Raw genomic sequence first — 24707 nt, forward strand, 5'->3', positions numbered from 1 at the left:
TAAGGATTTCCAGGTGCTAACAGACAACCACCCTGGTGCTGTCTCCAGCAAATAAAGTAATATTTCTTCACTTCCCATCTGGCATTGTTTTGATCTGAAATTGCTATTTCCTTTGGAAGGGGAATCAGGACTGTGAATAGGGATGTTTACTGCTGCTTTTTTAATAAAAATACCATTATTTTATTGCTCTCCATGTCTTGTATATTGGTATCTAGTGAAGTGACCCTGATGTGATCAGCTTGTTTATAAATATGAATGAAAGAGCTGAAAGATTCCCCTTCTTTCAAGGAAATAACATAATGAGGATATTTGTCATCTGGTGTCTGTAAGAGATTGCCCGTAGTTCATCCTCGTGAAAGGAAGTATCAGAACCGTGGGCAGGCAGCAGTAACTGCTGATGCTGTGCAGGACATGTGCTCCAACTCTTAAATCATCCCAGCAGAGGAGCTGTAATGGAACTGTTCTAACTGAAATATCTTTGCAAAACCTAAACTCAGTACTTGGGACTGTAAGTCATATTATGATAAGTTCCTCAGCACTTTCCTCTTGGGCTTTTGAGTTTTTTTGTTAAATTAAAGGAACTTTGGGCTTTGCTCTGATGCTTTCTACCTTTTCTGTTTGGATTTTTTTAAGTTTGCTTTGTTAGAAAAAGGACTGTATACACCTAGTAGATCCATTAGCCACCATACTTTTTAATTTGTTTTATTTCAAGTCCAGTAGATATTTCATCTTTGTAACTTACCAAAAAAATAAATACTACCATAGTACCTCTGCCTCTGAAATATGTTTTTGTAAAACTATGAATAAGAGATAACTTTTACTGTAATCACTAAAAATTACTAGAAGTGGTAGGAAGCTCATCCCGCTACAGTATTTGCATTTTAATTTGACTTTCAGCAGCTAAAGATTGTTTTACAGTAACATGACAGTCTTGAAACTTAATAGATGAAGCTTGAGCAATTCTTCTTTAACTGCAGTCAAGAAGACTGAGGTCAATCTTGAAATAGACATAAGGATAGTATTCTTGATTGCTCAGTTGTAACCCAGGGATGTCCATGCCAGGCTGCAAAAGGAAATGACCACTTTAGTACCTGTAAACCTGCACAGTTCCAAGCTCCAGGGGATTGCTTTTGTTCTCCTTTCCCACAGGTGCAATGGAGCTTTGTATGTGCCATGCTTAAGGTAGGGAATTCACTGAGAATCCGCTCTGCTTCTTGTTTCAGGCTGCCTAAAGTAATTAGCATTGAGAATTCATGCCTGTGCTGTTATGAATTTGTAGCATTTTTGTGTGCTTCAGCTCCACGGCAACTCATCTCTTTGCTCCCTTCGTGCAATGGGACCCATGCTTGCTGTTTTGAAGGCCTGCTACCTCATTTATTGCTTTAGCCTAAATTGTTTCGAGTTGTAATTCAACATACGGGAAAGGAGAAAGCAAGTACTGCTGCTTTTTGAAGGCCTAGTTATTTATAAATGACAGCCTTTTACAGAGGACAGAGGTGTGACAGTCCTAGGTTTTAGTTCCAAATTAATGTTTCTTGCTTGTATTGATATGAATGTTTATAGTAGATTTTAAGCTTTTTATGCAGGTGAACAGCCATAAAAAGCTGTTCACCTACATAAAAAGTGTAGAGCAGACCTGTTTTGTTCTGGCAGCTGTAAACATCAGATGCTTCAACAGAAAATATAAGCAATCTCTCTGCATCTGCATCCTAATCTGAGCCTACCCTAATCCAGTCTGTAACCAGCTGGGCTTAGAGCTGCATCCAGGACTCCTGTCATTGCAAGATGTGAGCAGATGCATGCTCTAACCCCAGGACAGTGGAAGTGTTCATTCAGCTAAGCTGAGAGAAGCTACAGCATGTGCACCTGCAGTCCAAATACATACATCCATTATACTTGCTGCTGCAACTTCATCCAGGTGTTTGAAGACCACGTTCAGGACGTCTCTCAGGCGCTTCACAGACTTCCTGTTTGGCTGCAGCAGCATTGCTTGGAAATTCACAGGGAGGCCATACCTTGGAACACAACATACCTGATCACCTGCTGGGAAGGGTCACAGCTGTCTGCTCATGCCCTTCTCCCTCCTCAGCCTTCAGGCATGCCCACTGGTTGTGTGTTGCAGAAACAACACTGCCTCCTTATTGGAAAGCCTTTTCTTTTTGAAGCCAAAAGTCAACTAAACAGTGTCTTTCTGTTTTCCCCTTCCCTGTAAGTACCCCCAAAAAATCGTTTTTCACCAGATTTGTATGTCACCTTTTTTGTGGACATCTATATTGTCTGCTGTGAGCTTCTGGAATGGAGTGTGTAAGGCACACACCTCGAGCAAGACAAAACAAGGTGAGTAAGGGTTCTTCCCACAAAGGATCTGCACCAGGAAGAGAGCTGTACATTTTGACTTCCCCAGGAATCTCTGCCTGCACTCTGTGTGTACTCACCTCAGGACAGATTCAACAAAAACTCTCAAGGCTTTCACATGAATCCAAGCCACAAATGCTTCACTGAAATTCACCTTCAGCCAGCGCAGTAAGGGGCCCTGTGAGACCAGAACAGTGCTGTGATCCCCTCGCTGAGTGAAGCAGCTCCATAGCCAGCACTGCCACTGAGGCCATCATGGACTGCTGGGATACTTCCCAGGCAGCCTGATAGTAGCTCCCAGTCTATCAGAAACTCAAGTGACCTTGGCCAAATCATTATTTTTCTTAATTATGATAATTTTATTATTATCATTATATATGCCTCAGTTTTATGGACTAAATGAGCTCACCAGAGACAGTTGGAACCATAAAGCCATTTCTGAGAGAGGTGTTTAGGCACCCTGGTAGCAAAGGCTGCCACTATGTGGGCCACCAACTCACAAGGTGCTACTTACATATTGTTGCTTCTTGTCAGAAGCTAATTTCATCAGCTCTTCCTTTTCACATTTCAGTTCCTTCTCATCATAATAAAATTCTCGAACCATGAACCTACAATTGAATGACATTTGCTCTCACAAGCCTTAGTCCAGGCAATGTGGACTAATTCTCATTTCTTTTTTCCAAGGAGAAGCAAGTATGGGAAGTTGCTAGCCATTGAAGCCATTTAACAAGTTAAAGTATGGGGAGGGTAGGAGTTGAAATCACCCCCAGAAAGCCAGCAGAATGAGAGCAGAAAGGGTAATTCCAGCATCTGTAACTTGGAGCCTAAAGAACAGGATCACTCATTCTGCTACCACAGCTCCTTCCCACCCTGCCTTCTCAATGGCTTTAGGACCAACAGAAACACAAGCAGTCAAGAAGTCCTAAAACCAGTGATGGATTTGGCATCCTGCACACACAACAAGCCTCACCTGGTCCTCATCTCTTGCTAGCCTGCCCTGCCCAGCAGTCAGGGCTTCTTACCTGTTCTCCCTGGCTTTAGCCTTAAAGTCATCCATCACTTTTCTAAATAGGGTCACAGTGAAGAGTCCTCCCTCTGCATCCTCAGCAATCATTCTGTGGGAGAGAAATCCACTGCTGTGATTTGATATGGCAAATCCCTCATGCCTTTTTTACCTACCTCATCTTCCTCTTTTGCAATTCTTTCTGTTTTCGTTTATGATACTGAACAACACCCTGCTTTTTCAAAACTGCTGTGACAGAAATAGAGAACAATACTTTACTTGCACTGGCTACTCTATCTCAATGTAAAACTCAACTGGTTTAGTTCCTGAGCCCACTGAATACACACACATTCTGCCTGCCTGATTTTTCTGTGTTTCCTGGTAACATTCCCCCAGCTTTACATGCACTTGTGTTTTCGTCGCAGGCAGTAGACAAGACAGTTTGTTTCTTTCTCTATGCTTTCCACCGTCTGCATTTCAGGTAATACCATGGTCAGCTTTTGTGCCCTGGACTGGATCTCATAGTCTGCATGAGCTAAGTAATGGAATATTTAAGTCCTAGGAAACATTTTTTTACCCAGGCTGAAAGGATGAGATAATATGGCTTTTGCTAGTTCAAATGACAGTATGCTGAATTATTCTATGTTACAACAGGAAGCAATTAAAAATGCAGATTTAGTGTTTCATCTTTTTATAAAGTACTTTCCATAAAGCTCTATATGATTGCATATGTCTGAACTATACCTCAATTAATGTAATAAATTGCCTGTTTTACACAAAAACAAGCAACAGTCTGGTTGAAAGTAAAAACAAATAGATTACTGGAAAAGAGAAGCTAATTGTAAAAAAACCTGACCTTTCTTTCTTTCATCTGTACTTTCCTTCAACAAACTAATTTCTATTTGAATTGCAAATACATTAATGTGGAACCTATGCATTTAGACTAGTGATTTCCTCTAGGATCCACCAGTTTGAGGGGCTGAAACAAGACAGGGATCTCTGAAACAAACACAGAGCTTAATTTGGAATTTCACTTACTTGGTGGAGCGAGGTACTACCATATCTGAGAGTGATTCATAGGTCTTCTGCCACTGTACGTAGCTTGACCTTTGAGCAACACAAAACAGAGCACAGTAAATAAATACTATATACTGGAAAGCAAATGTTGATATATGTAGTTAATTATGCTAAGTACTTAGGGTAGAAGGGTTGAACTCTTTGTGCTTGGTTATGTCATTAAAATGCATTAAGCCTCTCCTATCCTTTCCTCTCCTAGTTACCAGCTGAGGAGATGCTTCCCTCAATGCTACAGCCTCAGTCTTCACTTTGGATCTTGGCTTGAGGAAGGGTCAGTATGAGGAAACTGATGGTGGGAAGAACATGGCACATACTTCCAGGCTGCCACACAGTGTCCCATGCTCCAGGACCCCTGCACAAGCTGCTCTGGTCCATGGGTAGGTGTGCTACATCTGCTATGTGCAATCCCAGAGCTGATCTGGTGCTAGACTGCACTCATGGTGAATGCCAGCCCTGTGAGAAAGGAACAAGGGTATGGTAGGAGTTTGCAAAGAGAGAAGTCTCTTTTTAGTGTGAATAAACTCACATAATGAAGTCAACAAAAGTATTTCAGATAGCTTTTTGTAACCTGTTTCTCAGAGCCAGAAGAGTGATGGTGCTGTATGTGTGTGTTGGGACAGGGCTATATGGAGAGGAAAAGTTTTGTGTAGGGCTCTGAGGAGAACATGGTGTAACTTCCCCATTGTTAGCAGTCATCCTATGCACGGCCACTTACAAGGGTACAGCCAGCAGAGAGAGATTGTGAGTTGAACAGGTCTAATTCCTTTTAGAGACTGGCTAGGCTGCAGTCAAAATCTGGTTTTCTTTTAGCTCATACTATTCCTATCAGGAGACTGAGAACCCACTCATAACCATGAAGAACCCTCAGGCCAATTGTCCTGCTCCAGCTGTGGTGCAGTCTTTATCTCCCTCTTTTGTGCTAGCACCACTCTTGGCAGAAATTGTTCTTTCTTCTCTGCTAAGGGCTCCACCTGTGTCCCAGCAGGGCAGTCACGAGCTGCCCCAACCTGACCAGGTGTCACCTGCTTGTGGTGCTTAGGCCTGGGACTCAGTGCCACCCACTGCTGCCTTACTTTGGCACCACGACGAGCAGTGTGATAAGATACTCGGAATTGAGAACAAAGTCTTCTTTGTGCACAATGTCTGCCAGGGTCCGGGTCAGCAGATTTCCCCTGCGGTGAAGAAGACAAAGTAAAAATAACAGTAGCGGGAACTCAGCAGTGGAATACTGGGGGCATTGTGCTGTGGATGGAGATGCTAATCTATACTGGGGTAGAAGAAGGCCTAGAAAGAGGTGGCTAAAGGACACAGCTACACTTCTTAAATAGCTGTTCTGTTATTTTTACAGCAACTAAAAGACTCAAAAAGTAACTAATACTAAAGGACACAATACTGGTTACTAGAGAAGGCCAGTTTATGCCCTTTATGTAAAACACACCATTCTGCTGCTATTGTTTTTACAGTAAGGGTGTAAATACTTGGGAAGTGCACATCTGCTCCCAGTCATCACCACATCTTGTGGGAAGCACCTGCTCTCTGAGGAAGCCTGTTGAGCTGCTGGTGTGACTGTGCTGCAGGCAGAGTGAAACATGTATGTACAGACCTAAGCCATCACAGCAACCTGGCATTCCCAGAGTGCTGTGAACCAGCAGGCTGAGACACTCCTGCTGAACAGCAGCGAGAGCAGCAGTCTCATGCACAGGTGGCACCTGCAGGAGGTCTCCACACACTGAGCTCACCTGATCACATTAATTCCTAGGACATGTAGATAGCCAGGGCTGTCTGTATGTGTCTGGAAAGCACTAGGTGTGAAAAGGAGCTCCCCTCCCTGTCACTGGGCAGGAGTGAAGAAGGACCTAAATTATTAGTTTTGGGTTTGAGGTTCCCTGGGCCAGTCTAAATATTAACTGGCTGGTAACTTATTCAATGTTTGTTCAACCCAAGCTATCTAGCACTGGTGGACACCAGAGTTGACAGCATTTAAAGACGGACAGAATGATGACAAGATTGTCCCTGGCCATGAGGTCTCCATTCTTCTCCCTCTGCAAATTGGTGGAGCCCTGGCCAGCAGGCAGCCACCTGTGCCCTGTGCCCAACCCTGAGTAGGAACAATAGTATATATGAGCATGTGTTGGGTGAGGGCTTGCACAGCATCATCTCAGTTGTTTTAAATTTACTGCTTACTGGATTTTACCATTCTCCCTAGTAATATCCTAGGAAAAAAAAACCCAGGTGTCACCACGGACATAGGCAAAGATCATAAGCAGATGAAGACAGGAGAGAGAACATTTGGGAAGCCTGAACAATGCATTACCTGAACCAACAAAAGGGACAAAAGAAAACAAAAATATAAGTGGGATGCTAATGAGGTGCAGGATCAAGCAAGACAGAGCTGTTTCCTTTGGGAGCTTTGCAAATGCTGTTCAGAACATAGGGCACAGCTCCATGTGGCAAAGGAATCCACCAGCTGACACAGCTCATCTAATTTTTGACTCCCTGAAGCCCCATCAAAGCAAAACAGTTGACTTTTTCCAAGATTGCCTGCTCACAATGTCAATAAAATCCTATTAGGAACTTCAGTCTCCCTGAGCTGATTTTGAGATATGCTGACCACACCAGCTACCACCTGTTCTCACTGGGTCTCTAAATGCTCAGCATGTTCTAAAGCTGGATAAGTTGTTCCCACCAGAACACAGCAATGGGTGCGAGCACACACTGCCCACGTTTCGGCCAGCGACAGCATCCCCAATGCAAAATACTTACATCGTTTTCTTCTCCAGGCTTTGCAAATTTCCTTTAATGTTGTTGTACGCAGCTGATCGGGTCTTCAGGTCTGCTTCTATTTGAGTCACTTGCTAAAACAAAGTGAAAAAAGGGAGTCAATGCAGTGCTTGAGGCCTTGCTCTCCCCTCTGTCCCACAACTACCACCTTAACACAGAGACACAGCTGCCAGCTCTCCTAAAACCACCAGCCTGTGGCCAAGAGAGAGCCAGGGTGAGAGATCCCCTGGGGCAAAGGCCTCAGCAGAAAATGGGGTTCAGTCAGCTGCTGCTGTTGGTGTGCTAAAGCTCTACCTAAGGGGCAAGTTCATGCTTTTATTTGTTACCTACATTGAACAACAACACATCATGCCTTTCTGAATGAACTGACAGTGTAAATAATTCATTCAGCCTGAAGGCTTTTGATTTAATGTCAGACTAACAATTTCATGAAAAACACCTCTGAAGTGGAGAATAATATGGCAGTATATGAAAAAAAATAAAAGAAAATTACAATGGAGGGGATTAAAGTGCACAAAACATATCAATGTACTCTATTGAATCTGATAAAGGACCATATACTTACAGACTGGATAAATTTCAATATATGTATCATTATTTTAATTTATACTGCAATAGTAATATCAACTGCTTTAGTACAAAGTGTGTGCTTCTGAGCTTGCTCCTGCCCAAAACAAAGGCAAAGGCTCCTCTCCTACCATGAGGGGAGGGATCACAACTAGTCAAAAGACACACTTCCCCATGCTGACATCTTAAAATGTGGAGTACAATTTACCTTTGATAATGCTTCTGATATATTCTTCAGCGGCTGCTTTATGGGGTATTTGGCCATGTCCCACTCAAACCGTGTCAGGTAGCTAATGAGATCAACTGAAAATAAAAAGAGATGCATGAAAGCAGATAGTGTACCAGATGGCAGGTCAAGCTTTGGGGAGTAGTCCCCAGCTATAGCTTAGGCATAGCTCTGATTAACTTCAGAGCATTAAAAACCAGAAGCCTACTTCTCAATTCTTATAGAGATTTGATCTAGATCAAATATGATCTAGATATTTGATCTAGATCACCCAATCTAATCAACTTCCTAGACATCTCCAAAAGTTAAAAGTTAAATCAAAGATATTTCTTGCATTACACCTAAAAGTACAGAGAAAGTGTAAAATTATCTGTATCAGTGGGACACAGCAGTGTACAGCCACTCTTCTTCACAGTAAAAACAGTTTTGCGTAATCTCAATCTAGATTTCTGCAATATGCCTGAATTTAAACCCAGCAAGAGCTATCAGAAAAATTTTGTGCCCAGGATCAGCAGTAATATTCAGGGTTGCTGAGAGCCTGATCAAAGGTACTAAGACTGTAGCAGATGTCACTTCTCTGTGATTCAGTTAAGTGCTCACTAGAAATCAAACAAATGCAGGTGTGATGAGGAATTCCTCACTGACTTTTCACACAAAGGTCCCCATTTCACGCAAAGCTAGAGGCTATTTATATAATAGATAAATGCAGTCACAGCATCCAAGAAGAGAAATTCACAGCAAGGAGTTCACAGCAAGGAAAGTTGTGCATGCAACCCTCAAAACAAAGCACCCTTGGACCCACAGGGACCCACATCATCTTTCCAGAATGAAGGGGAAATGAGCACATACAACACCCAGCTCCTAGAACAAGGTTTTCCTGTTTCACTGTTTGAAGATCAAGGGCTCTTAATGTTAGGAAACATTAAGGCTTACATTATGGTACCAAATAAAGAATTCTCCTCCAGCAGCTCACGAAATCAAACAGCTCTTTGTCTGAGTTCTGAGGGCCTTTGGATGCTGAACTCACCACTACAGGGTGTTCCTGCAGACCTTTCTAGGATGGGGTAAAGTCATGCATCCTGCCACAATGAGAAGGGCTGGAACTGCCCCCCCAAAAAGTTAGGGAGACAAGGAGAAGGCGGCAGGCAGGGTCTCAAGGTCTAGACAAGGAGGCCAGAAGCATGTCACCTAAAGGGTGGGCTTCCTTCCAGACCAGGAGAGTAGACATGGAGAATGTCTGGGAAGTTGCTCTAAGGTGATAGGGAGCAAAACAAGCTCAAGGTGCTAAGTAAAAGGACATGCATGCTGGGGCACTTCAGTGTTCTTTGCTGCCTTGTTCAGAGAGTTAATTCAGTCCCACAGCAAGGTCTGAACACAAGAGGGCTGGACTCTGAGGTTTAGTTAAACCAAGATGCATGAGAAGGAATGTGAAAAACTGTGTAATTGCCATACTACCAGGCTGAGGGTACTCTGCAGTCTCATGTGATACTGAATACCCTTGGCAGGAGAGTACTATCCTTTCCATGGGCTTCTCTCACCCCACAACAGAGTCAGTTTACCCTATTAAATTTCCAAAGCATGGAAAATCTTATGTTAGGAGAAATAGGCTTCTTAGCAAGAGATAAACTGCCTGGAAGGCAGAGAGCCCTTGCCATGGCAGTGTTCTCCCCGTCTTCAAAACCACAGCTGTGTCAATGTCCCCCACATTCAATGGTCAAGAGTCATAGGGCAAAGATCTAACCCTTCCTGCTGATACCCCATCAGGAATGAGCAAATTTTCCTGCACAGGGAGGGTGTAGAGAAGGGGCAAAACGGCAGAAGACTGGGAGAGCTATGACACAGCTGCTGCATGCACACTTCTCTGTTGATGCTTGCTCGTGATCTCTGTGGGGAAGGCAGACAGGTCAAAAATACTTCAGCAACCAAGTTCACACAGCATTTTCAGCACAGGGTACACAACACAAGGATTTCACCCTGCTGCCTTTCTTCTAAGCTTGTGTGCTCAGGCTTTGCAGACTCAGGCTCTTTAAAGACAGACACTGACCAATTTATAGCTGATGAGATATAAAAGTTCCCTGAAGAACCTCACATGTCCTTTCTAACCTCACATTCCTTGAATCTCAGCAGCATCCAAATGTTGGCCAGTCGAGCACTGCTTGAGTTCTCAGCCCAGTTTTTCAAGCTCACTCCTGAGTGAACTTGCCAGTGCTAGCTGGCACTGGTGCAGTTTAGTTAAGCAGCCTGATCCTGGGGATGGAGAAAACTACTGTGAACACACTAGCACAGCTGTGTTTAAAATGCCAAGCAGCCCCAGCACCCTGATGCTCCTGGAATGGCATCCCTCATTTATGGAACCTGTTGAGTCACTTCTAAAGGGCTTCACCCAGCTGCCCACCCAGGAGAGATGATTCCAACCAGCTCACAGCTGCCTAGGGAACCCACAGCCTGCATGTCTCATAATCCAACTTACATACCAGCTCTAAAACACAATGTTAAATACTTCCTCTCCAAAACACTCAATTCTTCAAAATTGTTATGCTACCCATTTTGCTTTGTTTTGGGCTCACTCTAAGGAATGGCTCCACCACTTACCAATTTTTAAAATTAATTTAGGTCTAACATTTCCATAAATGGAAGAGAATTTGGTACAAATCTTTGAAGGACAGCTTTACTTACATTTCAAAAAAGTTTGTTTATGCTGTTAAGATATATTAAAAGTTTCTATATTACACAAGCACACATTTCCCTCTATAAGAGGAAAATTTGCATGTGGCTGCTTTCAACTGTTATCCACTGGAAAGTTCAGTGTGTGTGTGTGTGCAAGTTCATGTAACTAAAAGTGCTGTATTTTTTACTATTTTGCATTTTTGTTCCTAAAAATCTAGCAAAAAAACTTTTTAGACACATAGCCACTACCAAACTGCTAGTGGGGTTATATACAAGTGAGCTAAAGCCAGTGTTACTTAAAACAATTTTGGGATGGTCAAATAGTATGAAACAGGACTGTGCAACAATAAATCATGTCTTATAATTTTGGTTCTGATTTCACAGCCTCAAGAAAGTGTTCAACTTTATAGTTTTTTTACTAATCAGAAAGGGAAGGAGGAAGAATTGGTCCAGTAAAGTTGCTGAAGCTTATGAAGACTGACACTGGAATATATTAGGGGAATCCTCATATACTAAAGCTGACTTCATTTTTTAAGATGCAGTTGGTAATCTTAAAAAGGTTAATGCCCTAATTCAATATGATTTGTTTGGACAACCAACCCCAGACAGAGGAAATTAGTAAGACATGCAAGTAATTACCATATCCTTCTAATAGAACACATGCAGAGCTGATAGGGAAAAAATGGTGTAAAAAGGGGAAACAGAGGAAATTAATGAAACCTGTTGTTTCTCAAGTCATAGGGATATTGTGATCAAGCTACGAGGTTGTTACTTGAGAAATCCATCGTAACCTGATCACTGTATCTCTACAACCAGACCAAGACTTGCGTCTAGCACTAATATACACAAATGCATGCATGGAACAACACCACAACCATCAGTCCTCAACATACTTTGGAGACATTTCATTTTATCCTTTAGCCCTGAAACACAGTAAATGGGATTATTGTATTTCTCGAACAGTTGCACCCATCAAACATCAGTTTTATATCATTCAAGGACATTTCTAAAAGAACTTCCTCTCCATCCTTTATTAATACAGGTCTGAAGTACAACGTTGCAGACAAAGGGAGATGGAGTGTACACTCTCAGTTTATCCAACAGCATCATGCTGTAAGTCTGTAATCAGCATGCATACCACATCCAATTTTGTTGTATTTTTCCAGAATAGCTGGGAAATGCAAATTACTGACAGATCACTGACAGTTGTCACACAACCATACAGAATGTGATTTAGGTGCCTTTAAGAAATCAAGCCCAGGCAGGGCACAGGAGTGTGCTAAATCATGTTAGGAGTGAACAAGGATGTCTCTTACTTTCATCTTCACTCCAAAGTTAGCTTCAGCTGAGAAAAATGGGAGCAGGCTAGACACGTTCTTATAAAATGTTGCTGATGGTTGTCCTTGCTGAAGTGTGAGGGTTTCAATTCCACATATTCATATTCTGAAGCAAGCAAAAGCAGTATCAATGCATTTAAACCCCCACATTCACAGCACCTACCTCCATTGGCCAGAAGATTTTCCTGGACTTTGTCTTTTGAGTCCTCCATAACTTCTCCTATGTACTGGGCTATTTTCTTTATTACACTTAAGTGTAACAAAAGAAGCTTTGTTAGTGAAGAAACAAAATTATTAAAAACAGTTTCACAGTGATCTAATAAACAGAAATGCCCAAACAAAACATTTCTGAAGCAAGGCAGGTTAACTTGCAATTCAAATTATAATAAAAAATCTAGGACACAATGCAGAACTCCATGTCTTACCTCTAAATACACTGATCTCTGCAAAAACATAGGTAATGTCATTTTGCCTGTGTTCTGGACTTACAGAATATCAAGATTCAATCTTTTGTACACCTATTTTATGCATAGCAGAAACCAGAAGGCAAGAATGGCAAGAAACTCATTTAAAACCCCCACGGCAATGAAGGCAAAGGAGGCTACACATAGACACTGACTAAAGATCTGTTCCATAGAATGCTAAAGACATCCTTAGGGCTCGCTGAGAAAAGGTTCTCAGAAAATACTCAGGGGAAAATAGCAGTGTTATCTTGTTTGATGGGAATTTCTTCCTTATTCCTTTTCTTTTCAAGACTCCTTCTCTCTTCTCTTTCAGCATGGTGGACAAGACTCCTACTCTCCTTTAAGGTGTAGGAGAGCTAGATTCAAATCGTTCCACCCAGTCCAGAACAGTGATTTGTGCAGAGACTCTCCTAGAGAACAGAGTCTCCACTGTGCCATGTAAGGGGGTAGAACATAAGTAAATAAAGGTAGTACAGAAAGTAATCTTACCCCCTAAAGAGTTGCAGCTGAGCCCCAATTATTAGAGATTGGGAACAGGCCTGATGTTAACAGGCCACAGCTGTAGCCAATCTGAAGAGTGTTATAAAAGAGTGGATTGGTTGGCCGAGGGGAACTGGAGTCAGTGGCTGCTGTGAGGCCAAGGAAGAGTCAGTGCCTGGAGGAGCTGCCTACAAGAAGTATCAAGGAGGTACAAAACCCTGGCAATATGGAGCCCTTGTAATGTAATGACAATAGAACTCTTGCACTATATATGACAACAAGTGGTGACCTTGACAGGATTTGAGAAAAAAAGACTCAAATACTAGAGTATATGGCCCTGTGGATTCAGGACTAAACTATATAATCCTCTGGATTTGGGGAAACAGGATTCAGCTATATAACCTTGTGGATTTGGGGAAAAGGACTTGAATACTAAACTATTGGTAAAATATGTCAATTGCAGCTGTTAGTGTTTGTTAAATATGAGTATAAAAGATTTTGAAGATAAGTACTTTGTAAACTGAGAAAAGCTGCAAAACTGAACCAACACTCAGAAATATACATATTTGTACTATAATATATTGTCTGAACATTTGTATAACTCTTAGTTTTAAATGAAATATATGGATGTGTCATAATGTTAATTTATTTGAATATGCCCTTCTAGAAATGCTGCTCCTCTGTAATTAAAAGGGGGAATTGTAGGGGGGTAGAACATAAGTAAATAAAGGTAGTATAGAAAGTAATCTTACCCCCTAAAGAGTTGCAGCTGAGCCAATTATTAAGGGTTAGGAACAGGCCTGATGTTAACAGGCCACAGCTGTAGCCAATCTGAAGAGTGTTATAAAAGAGTGGATTGGTGGGAGTCAGGTGGCTGCTGTGAGGCCAAGGAAGAGTCAGTACCTGGAGGAGATGCCTACAAGAAACATCAAGGAGGTACAAAACTCTGGCAATATGGAACCCTTGCAATGTAATGACAGTAGAACTCTTGTGCTATATGTGACAACAGTGCCACTTATTCTTTGCCTGTTTTAAGAAATGGATTAATCGAGTCCCTCTAGCAGTAGTCCCCCCTGTCTCATACAGGCTGCAAGACTCTCTGGTTGTTCAAGTATCCTTCTGCACTCAAAAGTATTCACAGAATTTGGCCTGCAGTTCCCTAACTGTCCTAGGTTGATTGCACCTTGTATAGAGCCCAGAAGCCACAAGGTTACTGCCTGACCATTAAATTGGCAGAGACACAAAGTGGACATTATCCTTGGCCTTGTGACAGGGAGTGTAACAGCATGTTTCACTTCTGCTTCATTTCTCTTTCTTTCCTTACTAAGAGGAGACTGCTACAGCTGCAGATGAGCTGGAGACTGAAAAGGCATCTACAGTGTTTGGACATTGTGTTATGTGGTTGGACAATGTGGTGTTGTAACCAATCCTGTGGTTTTCAGGAGCAGAAAAGAGACTTTGGGTCAGGTATACATACCACGAAAGTGTTAGAAAAGAGGATTTTTCTTTCATGTGCTGCAAAGCAGTTGCATTTATCTTTGTTACTGCGAAGAAACTTAGAGTCTTGGAAAAGGTTTTCCAGTCCTATGACAGCTAGGAAAAGTCTGAGATTGTTGATGCTGCCAAGAATGCAGTACTCAAAATTTGTGCTATTTGGGGTCAATTCAGTCTGAAGAAGAGATGATCTTGTGACTTCGATATATAAAGGGCTCCTATAAGAAAGTTGGACAGAGGCTTTTTACCAGTCCCTATAGTGACAGGACAAGAGGCAACAATTTTAAACTAAGAGAAGATTTAGACTGGATATAAAGAAATTTTTACTATGATGGTGATGAGGCATTGGCACAGGTTGCCCAGGGAAGTTGTGGATGCCCAGTCCCTGGAAGCATTCAAGGCCAGTTTGGATAGAGGTTTGAGCAATCTAGTATAATGAAAGGTTTTCCTGCCTATGGCAGGGGGTTGGAACCAGAGGATCTTTAAAGTAGCCTTTCAACCCAAATCATTCTTCCCATGACCCTGGACAGATGCAGTTCAGAGTGCCTGTAGGAGGAATCTATACCACTGTGCTCTAGTTCACCTCCCTTTCTCAGAGCTGCTGCTGTGTTTCACCACCTGGCTGCAGCCCCATAGGGACTCATCTGGAGGTTGTGAGGGTACAGCACGTTTCCCACACTCAGGCTGTGGGGGGGTTGAGGGATCCAGGCAAAGCTTCCCTGACAATTGCAGCCTTACTAAGCACTTCTGCAAACTTCAGCTTGTAGCTAGAGCTGGGTTTTGTCTCCTTCACGATGCTCCAAGAGCCCAAAGAACACATAATGAGACAGCAGTTGGTAAAACCAACAGCATAGCAGAGGTTAAAGACATTATGGAGAAAGCAGTTCACAGGGACATGTATAAACCAGGAGCTTCTCCAAAGGATCTGAGCTGCTTTCAGGACTCTTGAGTGCATCTGGTGGCTGACTGACAGGTGGGAGACAGCTCTGGCCTGTCCATGGATACAGAGCGGGGGACAGGTGTGTGCTGTCATGCACCTGACAGTCCTACCTGCCCAGGCAAGGCTTGGCTCCCTTCCCACCCACACATCCCATGGTCCCTGCAGCAGGGTACAGCCACACTGTGTGTAATACACTGTGCCAGAGGAATGTTCTCCAGTCCTGCCTTAGCCTCTGTGCCTTGCATTGCATCCTGTGAAAGCAAGTGAGATTTGCTCACCCAATATATTTCCCATGCAAAGACAGAACCTATCCTCTCCACACCACTGATGTCTGGAGCAAATGACAGGAATCAGACCCCTGGAGGAGCCCCACTGACTACACTGACATCCAACAATAGACAGTTTTCACAGCTAAGTATCAGATCTCTGCCTTTAGATAAGATGAATCCCATTTTGAGCAAATATCATGATCAAATGATGCATTATAAAAAGACAGTTTCAGCAAAGCTGCTTCAAGAAGTAGTAATAAAAATCTGTAAAGGGGGTAACTCTATTTAACCTACTATTATGTCTTGTGCAATGTCTTTAGCTTCCAAAAAAACGTCTAACACACTTTAAATGATAGTGAGAAAGAAAGGGTGCTACCCACCAGGCCTCCAAAACACTGCAGGGAGCAGAAGTCCTGCAATGAGGCCACTCCCAGGTATGCCACTGACCCAGCACCAGAGAGAACCCCTGGGTAAGAGTGACCCAGGAAACTGTCAGCTTTTGAGAGAGCTCCATGCTACCACAGGATGACATGGAAAAACACTCCTCCTCCCTGTGTAAATAAATAATAAAAGTATGTGGAAACAATAGCTCCTGCAAACTCTTGCCCCTTCTCTGCTGTCCTGGCAGGAGGCAGTGCTGACAGGTTTGCACTGCCTGGCTTTACTGGCAGCTGTGTTTATCCAGCAACAGTTCAGCAGGCAGCTCTTTCACAGAACCAGGAACATAAATGCTCAGGTCATCTGAACAGGCTTGTAACCCTCTGGATGCCATTTACTTCAACCAAGTGAGAGTGCCTGGCATTTTAACCCTTGAATCACAAGGGTTTACATGTAAAACCTGAGGCATTTATTTAATGCAAAATGCTTTTGTAGGTCCTTGTGGGACTCAGTCTGCTAATACCTCTGATTATTCTGTTATTCTCTGTTACTACTCTAATGCATATTTCTTATTTTTCAAAACATATTTCTTATTTTTAAATCTTGTTGATCTTGACAGGCAAATGAGACAAACAGGAAGAGTCCTTGCCTCAGCAGATTACAGTGGATGGGCCTCACTGACCCCTTTGCTCTGTGTCCCCAGAGCCCATCAGAGGATAAGAGTCATTACTGACATTAAAGGGACAATTAGTGCAGTAAAGTGGTGTTCAGCTTGAACAGCTGTATCGTGCTGGCAAGTAAAGACAAAGATAACAGGAGCCAGTGAGCCTAAGGAGCTCTTACTGACATTTCACTTCTAACTGCCCTCCATGATCTTACATGGATTCTGAACTCAGCTTTTCAGAACTCCTAATGCTTCACAAAGCTGGGAATTAGTTATGCCTTTCTGAAAAATCAGTTCTGATAATTTCTGGCAGCCCTCAAACCCAGAACACACAGCTGCTTCCTATCTGCTACCCTGATTAGAGACACAGAATCACAGAATATTCTGAGTTTGAAGAGATCCACAAGGATCATCCAACACTTTCCATTAGAACAGATAGCAGGTATGGGCACTGTCTCTTCCCAAATTTGCCCCCCTTTCCACTTCCTCAAGAACCTCTACAATTGAAGAAGAAGCTGGAACATGTTACAAAGAATATGGGGCAGTATCTTTGGCAGGGTCACAATGGAGATGGTTTTGTTGATAAATCAGGTTGCTTTGCCTTGCTTAAAGTCCTGAAGAATCAGTATGGTTTAGTTTTAGGTAGTTCTGTGAGGCGCAGGGTGTTGGACTCAATGATGGTGATGGGACCGTTTCAACTCGAGACATGAATCATATCTATGATTCTAAAAGATCCATCTTGTGTGCAACCCAGAATTATCATATGCAATCATTCTAATACAGCCCTTGTGTAGCACTAGGAAAATCAGGAAAAAAAAATGCTATGGAGAAATGTATTCTAGCAGACCAACATTCACCTAAACTGCCTAGCATAGATGCGTAGTTTATATCAGGGTTTCTGTATTTCTTTACAACTGCCACACAAAGATCTATGAAAGGATTGAGCATATTTAGACAAGAAAATGCTTATCAGTCTGGACTGGGAGACAAAAGGCAAAAAGACCCAGAGCTAATGCATGTGTATGTGACCAAAACTAGGTAAGCTGCCAAAGCAAAAAGTAGAACAAAGCAGAAAAACCCAGCAGCTTATACCTTCACTCGTCATTTTCTTCGCTTGCTGTACTACATTATTCTTTTGTATGCCCAGGTCAGTTTGTCCCAAAAGGCAAACCTGGTAATTGTCAGCAAGAAGATCATGTGAATCTTTGCTTAAGTAGGTTTGATGCAATATGAGTCAATATTCTGGTTTTTAAGGAGTTTAAAAGCCTGAGAGGGAGCAGTCTGGACTTCATTCAAACAAATATAATCATTAGAGGTCCTCTATCTAGTTGAAAAGGGATAGAAGGTTCAATAGAAATATTCTGTCAAAACAAGATCAGGGAGGGCTTCACATTCTCTAAATGTTGTTTTATCAAGTTTCTGGATGAGGTGGGAGGATGTTCTTTAAAACAAAAGCACAAAACAAAATAACCCCACAACCCACCATTTAAAACAGTTTCCTTATGAAAAACAGCTTCCCTAGCACTGCCACTCGAATGGATTGCTGTGCTGACAAAGCAACTGTGGATATAATTCATCTAAATTTTAAGGAATGAGTCTTTCTCATGAGTGATAACTCCATGACAATCAACACAAGGGTTAAACAAAGCCTATCCACTTTAGTCCAGTTGTAGTCCAGGCTGAACTGAGTCAGACCAAGGTGAACACAAGGACATACCATCCCATAAAAACAATGTCTGTTTCTCATTTGTAGGTAGTAAATAAGATCTATTTTACCTTTCAGCAAAGGTATCAAGTTTTCCCAACTCATCTGACAGACCAACAAGAGCATCCAGTGTCCCCACCTGTGCAAAAGATGAGAATTAGGTGAAAGATGCACAACTCTGTCTAAGGCTTCTGTTGGCAGAGCCTTAAGGGGACTGACTTGTCCTTAGTACACATGAATTTAACAGTTTGGCAGAAACTTATTTACTTGGTGGAAAATAGTAGCAATTCCTTTACCCAAGAACTAGGGCATAAAAAGCCTTTTCCAATAAAGGAAAAAAGTATGTGTAATCTCAAGATTACACGTCAGTGTCTTTCTTCCTGTTTTTGTCCTCTATCATCAAGCTCCATAGAATAGTCTTAACCAGACAAAACAGTGACTGGAAATGCACACAAATAATGCACAGATACAAACAAGTCAGATGTACTAAGAGAACAAAAGGAAGCAGCACTTATTCAAAAGGGGGTGTCTGTGTTCTCTGTTATTACCAAAGCAAGTCTCTCAAAGCCATTTCTGACCAACATCTGCTTTTTGAATCACTGTCAGTCATAACCTCATATTTATGGTATTGCAGCCTATTGCCAAACCTTTTCTTGTAATGTTGCCAGCTCAACATTATGTTCGGTCAATCTAAGAGAGAAGAAATAAATTTTACATAGGACAAATAGAATGCAAATGGACATCTTCAGATACTCCAAATGCTTTACTTCCTTCAACATAAGCAGACTCTCACCACCACTAGTGGGGTACGGTCCACAGATATTAAAAATAAGGTCCATGGATGATAAAAATCTTATCAATCTCTTTGTTGTGCACACAAAAAAGCAACACTCTTTTCTCTGTCAGTAGGCTTGCTGCCATGGCTGTGGATAGTCAGCTACTCCTTTTGCATTAGCAATCCAGGATGTACCGTGCTGTATGACTTTCATGACTAGGAGCACATTTTACATGGAATGCAATAGATCAGCTATTTAACATCTCACTCATGTTTACTCCTTATACATCTACCCTTCCAATGTGAAGCTCAGCTTCAAGAACAATGACTTATTTCTCTCTGATCAATTTTCAGTTGACTGAACACAACTCATCCCCCAACCATAGGCTCCTTCTACCCCCTGCATATTATCCCAAATGATAAATCTCGTATTTATCCCAAAAGTCTTTAGCACTGGCTAATGCTGCTGTTTTGCCCATATACAAACCCCTTCCTCACTTACCTTTAAGTCTGGAATATGGAATTTACTGTTGCTGGACAGGTTGGATTTAGATGTCACAGTGTTCATTCTCTCCCATGCCTGCAGATTTGTTTTGTCTCCTGGGGCAGAAATTAGCCAGAACTCCGACATGATCTAATATTTTCCCTTCGCTGCTGGTCACTGTAGAAACTCAAAGCAGGTAAGTGGCTAAAAGAGCACCACACAAAATGTGTCCTTCCCTAAGAACAGAAACAGAACAGATCACTGATTTCTTCAGAAACACCAGGAGAGTGAGTCAGTTGTGCATCTCAGGCTGAAATGGAACATGACCTTCTCCAGAATGTCACGGAAAGAGTGGCTGTTCCTTCCTTCTCAGGATTGTTCCATCCAGTTTCTGCATGAAGAAATTAAGCTTCCTCCTCCCCTTTTCCCTCCCAGCCTGTTCCGTTTGCCTTGCGCTTTAAGTTCAGTGCCTGTTGGGGAGTTTGGGGGCTTCACCAAACCACCCAAAAGTAATAATGAATTTCCACTTGATAAATATTCTCTCTCAAATTGTTGGACATTTGCAAGGAAAAATTAAAGCAAGACCGCTGCTAAACATAGAGGCTGCAAAAGGTGCCACTGGCAGCACAGAATATTACTGTCCTCTGTGTTTTTTCTTCCCAGGCTCGATAGGAAGGAGCGGGAGGAAGGCAAGCCCTGGCGTACAGGGACAATATCGGCAGAGCCACACAGATGGAACTGTGGCGAGAACAGAGGGACAACTACTGTGGCACGAAGCAAAGAGATGAGGGCAGGAGAGCGAGCAGCTGGCACCACACCGCAATCCTCCGTTCCTTCCCGAGCTCCCGCGGAGCATCCCCGCCACACGTTCTGCTCTCAGGTGTGCGGGACAGGCGGGTGCGGCACTCGCCCCTGGGCACCCGCGCCGGGCCCGAGCGCTGCCAGCCCGTCTGTGAGGGGAGCCGGGGCTCCGCGGGGCACTGCCCGCTGCCTCTCCTGCCCGCTGCCTCTCCTGCCCGCTGCTTTACCAGCCTCCTGCCCGCTGCCTCTCCTGCCCGCTGCTTTACCAGCCTCCTGCCCGCTGCCTCTCCTGCCCGCTGCTTTACCAGCCTCCTGCCCGCTGCCTCTCCTGCCCGCCGCTTTACCTGCCCCTGCCGCTCCTGCCCGCTGCCTCTCCTGCCCGCCGCTTTACCTGCCCCTGCCGCTCCTGCCCGCTGCCTCTCCCGGCCCCGCCGCTCCCGGCCCCGCCGCTCCCCGTGCCCGCGCCGCTCCCGGCGGCTCCGGCGCGGCCGTGCCCGGAGCGGCGGCCGGGCAGGGTCGGGGCGGAGCGCAGAGAGGCGGCCGCCGCATCCACGGGTGGGTGCAAGGGGGCCGGGGCTCCCCCCGGAGCACAGGGCGCTGCTGCACCTGGTGCCCTGAAAGCTCTGTCACAGCTCTGACTAGGGCAGCTTTGCATCTCCTCGCTGTCTATTTGCTGGCGCAAATAATGCAGAAGCCATTTGTTTCTATTAAACACTGCCCACCTTCAGCAAGTCTGAAGCTTTCGGAATAATTAAAGACTTCTAGGAAACTCTTGTTTCCCGGACTTCCCTAAGTGCTTCATTTAACAAATATGTAGTGGACTCTGCAAAATAGAGATGGTTACGTTCCTGGTGATGCTTCTTCTTTCATGTGTAGCTGTGACTTTTAGTCCTTAGCAACTCTTGAGCTTGTCTTACATTGCCTTAAGCTTGGTGAAGACATTGGGAGTATTTCACAGGTTGTGTGGAATGATATTCTCCAGGAATTTCTAATCCAGACATGCTCTGAAGGTAACAAGTGTCTAAAGGCTGGGTACCTGCCCCTGAGAGGCACCTCTGCAAGAGGGAGTCGAGCCCCCTCACTGGGGGTTATCCAGTTCTCATCTTCCAGCTGAGTTGTCTAATACTTAGGAATCCTTGTCATGCTTAGGCAAACTCTGCTATTACTGGGGGCTTATTTTCTTCCAAAAATGGTGTATTTTTAACTCATGTTTCTTTGTAAATGAAGCCCCTACAAGAAATCAAACAGAAGGATGCTCTTGGTTTTCCACATGATCTGTCATAAACTGAGAGGGTTTGAGATGCTGGGGGCAGGCAGGTCTGGTCATGCACAGAAGCAGAGCTCTTGACACTTCCAAGAACCTTAAATGAAGACCCCTGAAATATTAAAGTGTCTTCAGGACTAGGAAGAAGCAGCCGATGCAAGGCATCCTGAATGATGCCATGTAAATAATGCTTTAGGTAGCTAACATGTAGGTCAAGGTCTTAGACCTTAAATGTATAGATTCTTTAGGTTAGCCAAAGATTCATCTTCCTTTACTTCTCTTTAACATTTTTAGTGATATATAAAAAGCAATTCATGTGTGGAGGAAGCGAGTCTCTACTGAAAGCACTCAGAAAAAGATACTGAGATTTGTAGCTGAAATAACCATTTTGTAGGGATTTTTTTGTTTGCTTGTTGTTTTTTTTTTTTCATTTCTAGGCTAATTAAACATTCAGTTCTCATAACTGCTATGATTCAAATTCTTTTCAATCATAGCGTCCCCTTGGGCATGACAAAGGGTCTTCCAGAAGTTATGGGAAAAAATGAACATATTGATCTGTGAGATGGCATTCACTGAAGAAGTAATTATTGCCTAATCCTTCTTGTTTGTTTCTTTAAACTATACATTTTAATAATGAAAACATACTTAACTGATGTTGAAGTATCTACATCATACCTATCTTTACCCACAGCTTACAGGTCTGAAAGGTACAGTAGAGCTGATTACCTAGATAAGGCAGTTCTTTCCCATCACAAACCAAGAACAGTTTTAACTGGATCCTTGTTGCAGTCTCAAGCTGTGGAAATGCTTTGCATAATTAATTTTAGAAATGTTACATTCTCATAATCTCCTTAAATTTAGAATCATGTAAATTGAAACTAGTGCTAACAGATGAGAAAAGTTTCTTGCTGCAGTGGTGCTAGATTTTAGGAATGTTTTTCTGTACACATGCTTGTTATAACAAATAAGGTAAAATCCAAGCCATAGGGTTGTTGGATTTTTGGATTCTGCAATATACGCTACTTAATTCCTTAACATTTTTATAGCAGGAATGCCATTTTTTCCCCCTTTGTATAGCTTTTTTTACTATTATTAGAGTGAAATATTTTATGCTACTTATTTATTGTTTTAAAAGAAAACTAACAAGAATGATGTTGATGTCTAAGCAGTGTCCTGTTGAATGTTTTCCATTATCATATTTTTTCAGTTTACTGTGACTTTTCAAACTTTTTTCTTTTTACCCCATTACATATTTTTAGTCTGGATGAGGCAGCAGTGAAGGTGGAGGGGAAGGAGCAGGCAGACATGCTGTGGGACCAGGATTGTGCTGCAGTCTGGTGGTAACACAGCTCTGCCAGCTCATTTCCCTGGCTGGCCCCACATATGGTGCCATGTGATCTCAGGGCTGTCTAATTCCCTCATGATCATCACGTGTCTTTCTGCTCCCTTTGATCCACCAAAGCAATGAACTTTTCTGTGGCTTTGCCTCTCAGTATTTGTGGGTACTTCTTCAAGTGCCACAGCAAGGGAGCAAAACTCTGCCTCCAGACAATGATTAAGGGTATTGAAATACCCCACTTGAAGTATATTCCAAGACAACTTTCTCCAACAGATAACCAGAATTAATTACCTAGGCAATTATGACACTGACACTAGAAGGAAAGCTGCTCTCTTCAGCATTCTAGACCTCTAGGAATTCTTTGTAGGTTCAGACATCAGACTCTGCTGAATGCCTCTTGAGGTGCCCTGGAATACCCTCTTGTGCCTTCAAGCTGCTCTTCTAAGATAACACAGGTCTGCTGCACATTCCAAGTCACATTAACCAACCCCCCATGGGTGTCTGGGACTCCTTACAATGCCCAGAATTGTGGATAAGTGAATTCAGCAATTCAGCTTTAAATGTCTATTAACGGCTCATGGTGCTCTAATCAGACTGTGGAACCTGATCTAACTCACCCCACAGAAAACATTCAGTGGCTGCTGCATCACACTCCTCAGGCTTAATTAACTGCATTTACTAGGGATGAGATTCAGCTGCGTGAGCTTCTAATGCCACCAGAGATGTCCCTGCACATCCTGCCTGCAGATTACACTACAGAAGGGTTTGTATTTTCCATCAGTCTTGTGTCAGTGCCGTCCTGGTGCCCTGGATACCACATGGCATCTCAGATGTCACTAGACAACCTACATATAAGCAAGTACAGCCTTAGCTTTCTGAAATGGGAGCTTAAACACCTCGCTTAAACTTACAGGTACCTGTATTTAGGTGTGCTCATCACCCAGGAATCTCAGCTCTAACACTCTAACAGAGCTCTTTTTAGTCGTGATATTGGTATCAGCATTGTTGTGATACTCCATGCATAAGAATTATTTGGAACCGCTTCAGTGCCAGAGACATGCATTGTTAAAATTTAGTTGCGATTTTCATTGTTTCTTCAACACGCATATGGACTGGATATACATTATTTCAGTCCTTGTTTTTGATCCTGTAAATTGAACAAGAATGGTTGGAATTCTGCATACTGGTTTTCTTTTTTTCTTTTTTCAGCAGCGATGCTACAAAGCAATAAGAATGTGTCTTTCTACGGTTGCTGTCAAGGTTCTGCTCAGCAAATCCCGCACTCACTGTTTTCCATGGCTAAGGGACACGGTCTGCCACGGGGTGAGAAAATTAACCTCCTCCACCAAGGCTGCAGGAAGAACTCCTGCATTCCTGAGTTCACATGAAGACCATGGAGAATGACGCCACAGCTGCCTGACGGACACTCCTGACGGACAGACAGGCTCTCTGTGTCCGGACACAGGCCGGGCCCTGCGGAGAGGGCTCACGGCCGCCCCGGCTCCGGCCCTCTCCCCCACCCCGACTCCCGGCAGCGCCGGGACCGCGGCCAGCGCCCAGGGACGAGGCGGCAGCGGAGCTGCTTCGCTGTGAGCTGCGGAGCCAGCGGACCTCGCTGTCCCGCGGGTTTGCTCTGC

At 43.3% G+C, this 24707-nt stretch overlaps 1 protein-coding gene across 3 annotated transcripts; it reads right to left on the reverse strand.

The window, feature by feature from the left end:
- Nucleotides 1–686: 686 nt before the first annotated feature.
- ATP6V1C2 (ATPase H+ transporting V1 subunit C2) lies at nt 687–24461 on the reverse strand. 3 transcript variants are annotated; one of them, XM_059467511.1, is made up of 14 exons: nt 24358–24461; nt 19685–19902; nt 18479–18546; nt 12177–12262; nt 11570–11599; nt 7992–8086; nt 7199–7290; nt 5509–5607; nt 4397–4465; nt 3378–3470; nt 2870–2963; nt 2436–2533; nt 1886–2015; nt 687–1063 (listed from the first exon to the last, which is right to left on the reverse strand). In XM_059467511.1, exons 2-14 carry the CDS (start codon nt 19811–19813, stop codon nt 968–970), a joined length of 1179 nt encoding a protein of 392 aa, XP_059323494.1. In that variant the 5' UTR covers nt 19814–19902; nt 24358–24461; the 3' UTR covers nt 687–967. The 3 variants fall into 3 exon arrangements, with proteins under 3 accessions (XP_059323494.1, XP_059323495.1, XP_059323496.1); XM_059467512.1 differs by lacking the exons at nt 11570–11599; nt 24358–24461 and having other exon boundaries at nt 19685–19995; XM_059467513.1 differs by lacking the exons at nt 11570–11599; nt 18479–18546; nt 19685–19902; nt 24358–24461 and adding an exon at nt 12633–12850.
- Between the last annotated feature and the right edge of the window lie 246 nt (nt 24462–24707).

Source organism: Ammospiza nelsoni, chromosome 3 (assembly GCF_027579445.1).
Source record: "Ammospiza nelsoni isolate bAmmNel1 chromosome 3, bAmmNel1.pri, whole genome shotgun sequence".
NCBI lineage: Eukaryota > Metazoa > Chordata > Aves > Passeriformes > Passerellidae > Ammospiza > Ammospiza nelsoni.

What these genes read in the sequence shown, in the direction of transcription:
- ATP6V1C2 (XM_059467511.1), bottom strand. Translation starts at nt 19,813, where the DNA reads ATGTCGGAGTTCTGGCTAATTTCTGCCCCAGGAGACAAAACAAATCTG. An exon ending in CTGACAAGAAGCAACAATAT is followed by an intron (nt 2,534 to 2,869) that starts GTAAGTAGCACC and finishes CTGGTCTCACAG; the next exon opens with GGCCCCTTACTGCGCTGGCT. An exon ending in TTTGTTGAATCTGTCCTGAG is followed by an intron (nt 2,016 to 2,435) that starts GTGAGTACACAC and finishes TTGTGTTCCAAG; the next exon opens with GTATGGCCTCCCTGTGAATT.